The 7,874-nt window shown below is 51.2% G+C and overlaps 1 protein-coding gene across 1 annotated transcript; it reads right to left on the bottom strand.

The window, feature by feature from the left end:
• Positions 1 to 1,401: 1,401 nt before the first annotated feature.
• kbtbd2 (kelch repeat and BTB (POZ) domain containing 2) lies at positions 1,402 to 5,446 on the bottom strand. Its single transcript, XM_080547251.1, has 3 exons — positions 5,122 to 5,446; positions 3,226 to 3,391; positions 1,402 to 3,013 (listed from the first exon to the last, which is right to left on the bottom strand). Exons 1-3 carry the CDS (start codon positions 5,292 to 5,294, stop codon positions 1,454 to 1,456), a joined length of 1,899 nt encoding a protein of 632 aa, XP_080403377.1. The 5' UTR covers positions 5,295 to 5,446; the 3' UTR covers positions 1,402 to 1,453.
• Positions 5,447 to 7,874: the final 2,428 nt, after the last annotated feature.

Raw genomic sequence — 7,874 nt, 5'->3', positions numbered from 1 at the left:
TGTCACTGTTCTATAAGTCCTGTTACTGTTCTATAAGTCCTGTCACTGTTCTATAAGTCCTGTTACTGTTCTATACGTCCTGTCACTGTTCTACAAGTCCTGTCACTGTTCTATAAGTCCTGTCACGGTTCTATCAGTCCTGTCACTGTTCTATCAGTCCTGTCACTGTTCTATCAGTCCTGTCACTGTTCTTTAAGTCCTGTCACTGTTCTATACGTCCTGTCACTGTTCTATGAGTCCTGTCACTGTTCTATCAGTCCTGTCACTGTTCTATAAGTCCTGTCACTGTTCTATAAGTCCTGTCACTGTTCTATAAGTCCTGTCACTGTTCTATAAGTCCTGTCACCGTTCTAAAAGTCCTGTGACTGTTCTATCAGTCCTGTCACTGTTCTATAAGTCCTGTCACTGTTCTATAAGTCCTGTCACTGTTCTATAAGTCCTGTCACTGTTCTATAAGTCCTGTCACTGTTCTATAAGTCCTGTCACTGTTCTATAAGTCCTGTTACTGTTCTATAAGTCCTGTCACTGTTCTATAAGTCCTGTCACTGTTCTATAAGTCCTGTCACTGTTCGATAAGTCCTGTCACTTTTCTATACGTCCTGTCACTGTTCTATAAGTCCTGTCACTGTTCTATCAGTCCTGTCACTGTTCTATCAGTCCTGTCACTACTCTGAGATGCTGGGTGAGCACTGTAAACTGCTGCTGTCTGGAAGACCTGTGTCTAAGGGTTGGAGACTGACGGGCAGGCTAGGGGGGTGGTAGTGTAGTCAGGGGGAGGTGGACAGGGGCAGAGAGGAGGGGAGAAGGGAAGGCTTGTGACCGGACCTGCAGTTACCACCTCAGCCATCTCCCCTCCTACACCTCCCCCCCCCCCCCCCCCCACCCCCACCCATACGCATGGCCCCTGTTCCTCTAGGAGGGGTCCAGGTTAAGAGAGGGATCTGGTTAACAACAGTGGTGAGAGAGGAGGAAGGGAGAGAGGGGAACCAAGGAAAGAGGGGGGGGCTAGGGGATTTTGGTACAGTTGCCATCGTCATTCCAAGGAGGTTTACCAGTAAGTGCTTCATCATCATCATCATCATCATCATCATCACAAATCAGTTGACTTTCGATTATCACATTGTAGAAACAGTATAACAGACTTGTAATAATACTTAACAGAAAATGCAACAGACAAAATAAGAAACAAAACAAAACAAAAACAACCAAAACATTTGTGATTACTAGTATTTTGAGGGGCAGAGATTCTCGCTACACACTAGTCTGAGGCTTATCGTTTGTCAGCAACAGCCTGAGCCTTAAAATCCTCTACAGCCCAGATCCCTCTGGAACACAGACGCATTACACCCTTTATGTTCATGGTAGTACTGATACACCCCCCTTTATGTTCACCCAGCTACATTGCAGATCCAGAGTTCAGTTTAGTAGGGGGGGGGGAGGGGGGGGTTAGGAGCTATACATGGGGCAGGGACACCATCTCTCCGTCCACCTCAAACTCCTCAGCTCCGTCGGGGGAGAACAGGTAGGTGGGGGGCTTCCAGGGGGATTCCTCCAGGCAGGACGGGTACAGCTTGCCCACAGCGCAGCGGAAGTCCTTCCCCAGGTCCCAGAGCACGCGCTCCGACACGGGCTGCCGCAGGTACCAGCGGTCCAGCTCCAGGTCGTACTGGTAGATGGCGTACTTGGCCCGTTCGTTCATGTGGGTCTCGCGCATGAAGATGCACAGCGAGTTGAGCAGCACCACCGCCCGCACGCACGGGTCCGAGTAGCGCTTGGCGGGGATGTTGGCCGCCAGGCGCCACTCGTTCTTGTTGACGTCGTAGATCTCCACGGCGACCGAGGAGCCGTCGACGGTGCTGGTGGGCAGGCGGATCCCCGAGTTGCTGACCACGTGCAGGCCGCCGATGTAGAAGATGAGGTCGCCGAAGGCGGCGGCCGAGGCGAAGCAGCGGCTGGTCTTGCGCATGGCCATCTCCACCCAGGCGTCGGCGCGGGGGAAGTAGCAGTACATCAGGTCGTGGGTCAGGACGTAGATGCAGTCGTGCGCCGCCACCGAGGTGCTCCAGTTCCAGGCGCAGGGCAGCGGGCTCATCATGCTCCACTCGTCCTTCTCGCAGTCGTAGCGCTCCACCGTGCGCTTGTTCAGCTCCCCGCCCACGTTGTCCCCGCCGATGGCGTAGATGAAGCCCTCGCAGTGGACCAGGGAGGGCTTGATGCGGGCGCAGAGCATGGGCGTCTTGGCCACCCAGGCGTTCTGCTGGGCGTCGAACCAGAAGAAGCTGTCCGCCGAGCGGAACACCGCCTGCAGCTTGCCGCTCTTGCCGTGGTTGGCGATGGAGTTCTTCAGCGGGATCTGCCCGCCGGCGATGAACAGGTCGTTGTCCGGGGTGACCAGGGTGCCCACCTTCTGCAGGTCGCCGGGCGGGTTGCTCAGCTTGTACACCTTCTCCGCCTGCGGGCTGTAACACACCACCGTGTGGGAGGACGGCGTCACCGCGTGGCCCCCGTCGCCCGGCGTCTCCGACGTGGCCTCCATGAACACCAGCATCTCCTCCTTGGTCATGCCCAGCCGGGGCTTGAAGAACTTGGGCATGGACTTGTAGAGGCCCTGCACCACCACCGACTTGTCGTTGGGCGGCAGGCCCTGGAACCAGGCGCGCTGCGTCACCTCGGACAGCGCGTCGATGCGGATCTGGCTGAGCACGGAGGAGAGGTGCTGCGAGCGCGCCTCCATGTTGTACTCCAGCCACAGCATGGCCGCCTCGCGCACCGTCTCCTCCTTCTCCACGTTCAGGTTGTCGCTGCTCAGCACGTCCAGCAGCAGCTCGTGGGACAGCTGCAGGAACGACTCCTGCCGGTACACCACCGGGAACTTGTGCTCCACCATGCGCTTGGCGCACTGCTTGAGCTCCGTGCAGCTGAACAGGTCCCCGATGCTCAGCATGCGGACGCAGTTCTCCGCGTTGATCTTGGACACCAGGTAGTCTCGGCACTGCAGCAGCACGTCCTCCACCTGGGGGAGAGAGAGAGAGAGAGAGACACAATAAGAGCTGCAGCTCAGAGATCAACTGCATTAACAACCGCAAGGCATGGATGGTTGCCATACAAAGGAATCACTGTCGTCCTTTACAGACTCAGTACATTGGAGGGGATTGGGGGAAATGGTAGGCGGTAGGGGAGAGGGTTTGGAAGTGTTGAGTGTTCTGAACTAGAGGAGTAACTAACCTGTAGGAAGCAGGCGGTCTCGTAGAGGGGCTCCACAGTGCTGTCGTTGATGGCCAGGTTACCTGTGTAGGCGTAAGTAATGATGATCTGCAGGGTGGCTGGGTCCACATTCCGCAAGTGGACGTGAGTCTGTTTACTCTCACTGAGACCACTCATAAACATGGCTCTGTGGGAGGAGGGGACAGAATCAATCATCTCTTCAATCAAGTGATTGAGCAAAAAATCCAATCAAGAGCAAAATATATTGAGTGGTAGAGAGCTGTTGAGCATTTCAGGGCGTCATACATATGAAAGGTTGTTGCGTGTTAAACATACCATGACGTGATGGACATGACAAAAAAACGAAACAGAAAGTCAACATATGAAATCCACAGAAATATATAATCATTATAATCAGAATTGCAGTACAGTTGTCATACAGTCAGAGGTGACGAGTTTGTGTTGTGATTTGAAATGTATTTCCGTGTTTCGATATAAAAGTCGGAACATTTTGATTGGTTTCCGACTTGCGGCCCAAATGACCAGACCGTGTCACGTAACGTTGGACTCCTTCTCTGTCCGGGTGACCAGGGCACTCTGTGACTGCCCCCTACCAGCTCTGACAGCCACACAGGTGGAACCTCAACAGACTACCTGCTTTCTTATTCACCACCTCACTTTCATTCACACTCTCCATGACTCCATGTGCTTCTTCCACAATCCATCCATTTGTAAGGCTACTAGATCTACTGTACTCTCCATCCCTGTTGGTCCTCCTACTAGGCTTTTCCCTTCCAAAATAATTTGTCTAACCTTCCTGTCCTCTGTGTGAGTGTTAGGTTGTGTGTGTGTGGAGGGCTAGTGGGGTGTTAGGTTGTGTGTGTGGAGGGGTAGTGGGGTGTTAGGTTGTGTGTGTGGAGGGGTAGTGGGGTGTTAGGTTGTGTGTGTGGAGGGGTAGTGGGGTGTTAGGTTGTGTGTGTGTGGAGGGGCTAGTGGGGTGTTTGTCTGTGTACTGCTCACAGCAGGAGCTAGACCTGCCAGGGGCCCGGTTATGCAACCCTGCAGGCATAACACCCCCTCCCCTCCCCTTCCTCCAAGCAAGGGGACAGGGAGCCAAGAGGAAGAGAGGGGACACCTCTCTGAACCCTGGAGGGGAAATGCTTTGCATGTTCTCACCGGATAACGAGTGCGTGGGAAACAGTGGGGAAAGATGAGAGAGGCTGGGATTTCTACTTGGGACTGTGTGGAGAGCAGCTAGAACGTGTGCTGCCGTCATGGACAGATGGATTCTTCTGAGAGCTGGGGCGGGCTGCTGCCCTGCTGTCATCTTCACTGCGGCGCACTTACTTTTGTTACGTAATGTTGTGCTTATGGACGAGGCCCTGAGGGCTTTTTGGGATACTTCCCTTGAACCACAGGTTAACGTTGCATCATTTGTTTCTATATATAAGAGCTGACGCAGTGGGGAACAGAAGACCTGACTCCGATGTTCAGCGTACGTCTTAGTTTGTAAACACTATGACTTCAGTTAGCAGACAATACTTCATATCCTAATGTAATGAATGGATTTCACTCCTATGAAAGACAAATAGATTCATCTGTTCTTTATATGCATTTTCCTTCATAATTATCACCAAACACCGGTTGACCATTTAAACCCATGAACATAAACACAGGACCGCACACATGCATGCAGAGAACACACACACACACACACACACACACACACACACACACACACACACACACACAACCTATTAAAAACAGGAGTTACTTCAGGGCTTCACAGGGGGGATGTATTACTGTAGCGGTAATGGTCATTAGCTGCTGTAGTACTGTAGTGGTAATGGTCATTAGCTGCTGTAGTAGTGGTATTAGAGTTAGGGTTAGGTATTGGTAATGGTCCAGTGCTCTCACCTGAAATAGGAGCTACACGTGGCCAGCACCATCTTGTGACAGGGGAACTCTGTGTCCTCCACCAGCAGCACGATGTCAGTCAGTAATTTCTGTTCATAGAAGAACTTGAGCTGCTCCAGCAGGGAGACAGCATAGTCCGTGTTGACCGGCCTGCGCTCACTGAGATCCGACATGGTTGCATCCCATGAATCTCGCCCCAGTTTCAAGATTCAAACGGCCGGAAAAACCGGGATCAGAACCAACCGGAAAAATGGGAGAGAATAAATAAAAAGGAATACTATGAGACCCCCACCCCCAACGATGTCACACGGGGGGACTTGATTGAGATTCCTTTCCCGGTTTGGAGTCGGTCTGCAGCAACCCCTCCTCGCACAGAGAATGTCTCCTGATGAAGAGCGTAGATGCAGGTCACGGAGTCCTTTAGTCTTCTCAGTATGAGAGAGGTTTCGAGCGCAGACTCTCGAGGTCTTAACGGTGTTTCCCCTTGTTGCTTGGTGTGGACCTGAACTCCGGGGTCTCAGAGGCACAGAGGACCAAAGGTAGTGGGAGAGGCGGACCGAATGTGGTGACTCTGCTACATGGGTGTCCAGCTAAAACAAGATGGCAGACAGATTAGATCAGACCAGCACACACAGACCAGGAGGACACATAAAAACAATAACACAAACCAGGGGACCGACTCCGGACAGAAACAAAACAGTTGTGGCATTCAGAATCTAAATGATTGCTTATTATTTTTAACTGTACATTCATCGTATCACTTATGTCTCCTGCATTTAAATTCATTTTCCTAGATATACGTCAAATAGTTTAGAACTAGGCTTCATTACATAACACAAAAATCAGGCAGCTTCTGAGGCAGAGTGCAAAATGTGTCCATCCCTCTTCCTCCCCTCCCTCCCTGTCAGACCACCACACATCCTCAATCCCTTCCTCCCCTCCCTCCCTCCCTGTTAGACCACCACACATCCTCAATCCCTTCCTCCCCTCCCTCTCTCTCTCTCTCTCCGTCAGACCATCACACATCCTCAATCCCTTCCGCATGAGGAAAGTGCGCTGTCAACAATCTGCTCTCCTCTGGCAGGTCACCTGCCCCCCCCCCCCCCTCCCCATCGCTAGCCGAGGGGGAGCCTGAACTGACAGCCAGACAGCATTGCTATGTGCGCATGTGTGGGGCTGGAGCAGGCAGAGACACAAATGATAAAAACCCTCCGATACATTTCTGTGGTTAATGATCACTGTTCCCACCCAAACATTTGTGTTTTCGAGGTCAAAACGCAAAGAACATGCTTTGGGGCTGTACGCACCACTCATCAACTAAAATGACTCAGTCTCTATGGCAGACAGCAATCCTTCTGAATTATCAAGAAGACACTTCAATCAACAGGCTTAATGGTCCAGCCTAATAGACAGTACCAGTGTACTAAGGGTAGACACGCTGCATCCCCCCAGTACCTAACTAGTGGAACCATGTGGAAGATGACAACTTAGGACCATGGACTAGACATAAGAGCAACCTTCCCTACAAACATGCCTCAGGTCCACTGACTGACTGACTGGCTGGCTGGCTGACTGACTGACTGACTGACTGGCTGACTGACTGACTGACTGACTGACTGACTCACTGACTGACTGACTGGTTGACTGACTCCCTGACTGACTGACTGACTGACTGGCTGACTGACTGACTGACTGACTGACTGACTAGGGGAAATCATGTTCTCTCTCCTGCTAATCTAAGACAACCATATTCAGCTGGCTAAACTGAACACGTTTCGACAGATCGTGGTCACTTCCAAGTTCCAACATGATCTCATCAAGTTGAATAACCTCAGTGTGTTTTCCTAGATGGCTTAGTTAGTTAGTTAGTTAGTTAGTGACACCATCCCAGGCTAAACAACAACATGACATGGGCACATCCTCACTGCTAGGCCAGATGGAGGCTAGCCTGGCTCAGCTATGCAGCTTAGCTTCGCTGTGACACAAAACAGGATTGGTGCCTCGAAAACACAGCGAAGAAAAGCAAGAAAGCATCTTTTTTCAGCTTAAAGTTAAAGAAATATCGTCACGTCAAGTCAAACCCCCGTGGCTTAGCTAAGCAGCCATGTTCTCAGAGCTGTTAGCTAGTCAAGCTAACGCGGGTTGACTCACTTTCTCATCCACTTCCCCAAAACACGACCAGACACACAGACAGGCCTTCACCTACTGGCTGCTGTCTGAGATGTGATGCTGCTGGAACAACTTACCCGCGTTGCCTTTGTGGATCTACTGTCTCAAATACATTTCTCCCAGTTCCACTTCCAATCCTTTCAGGAGGTTTAAGTCTTAACAACTTCAGTAGGTTTAGTTTCGTTAGAGGAGAGATTCGTATCTCTTCTCTCCTAGACTGAGCTAGCTGCTCTTCCTTCCTTCCGGGTAGTTTAGCTTAGCTACACACCCACACACTGAACACTAAACACTAAACACAGACATGCTATGTACTATATAACCAGGTTTAAACCAGCTGAACTACTGACACTTTTCAAATGTGACGATGAAGAAAGATCATCTCATTATCATGAATACGAGATGTAAAGGTCCATGTCTGCCCTGGTCTGCAGCGGTGTAACTAACCCTAACCCTGTATGGAGCTGAGCGTGTTAACCAGGAGACGTTAGCATCGGTTAGCCTCAGCAGCTAACTACCAGGCTAACTAGCAGGCTAGGCTAACTAGCAGGCTAACTAGCGGGCTAACTACCAGGCTAGGCTAACTA

Source organism: Nansenia antarctica (genome assembly GCF_963989245.1).
Source record: "Nansenia antarctica genome assembly, chromosome: 17".
Classification (NCBI taxonomy): Eukaryota; Metazoa; Chordata; class Actinopteri; order Argentiniformes; family Microstomatidae; genus Nansenia; species Nansenia antarctica.
This window is presented reverse-complemented; position numbering and strand designations above follow the sequence as displayed.

What these genes read in the sequence shown, in the direction of transcription:
- kbtbd2 (XM_080547251.1), bottom strand. Translation starts at nt 5,294, where the DNA reads ATGTCGGATCTCAGTGAGCGCAGGCCGGTCAACACGGACTATGCTGTC. An exon ending in ACGTGTAGCTCCTATTTCAG is followed by an intron (nt 3,392 to 5,121) that starts GTGAGAGCACTG and finishes CTCCTCCCACAG; the next exon opens with AGCCATGTTTATGAGTGGTC. An exon ending in AGACCGCCTGCTTCCTACAG is followed by an intron (nt 3,014 to 3,225) that starts GTTAGTTACTCC and finishes TCTCTCCCCCAG; the next exon opens with GTGGAGGACGTGCTGCTGCA.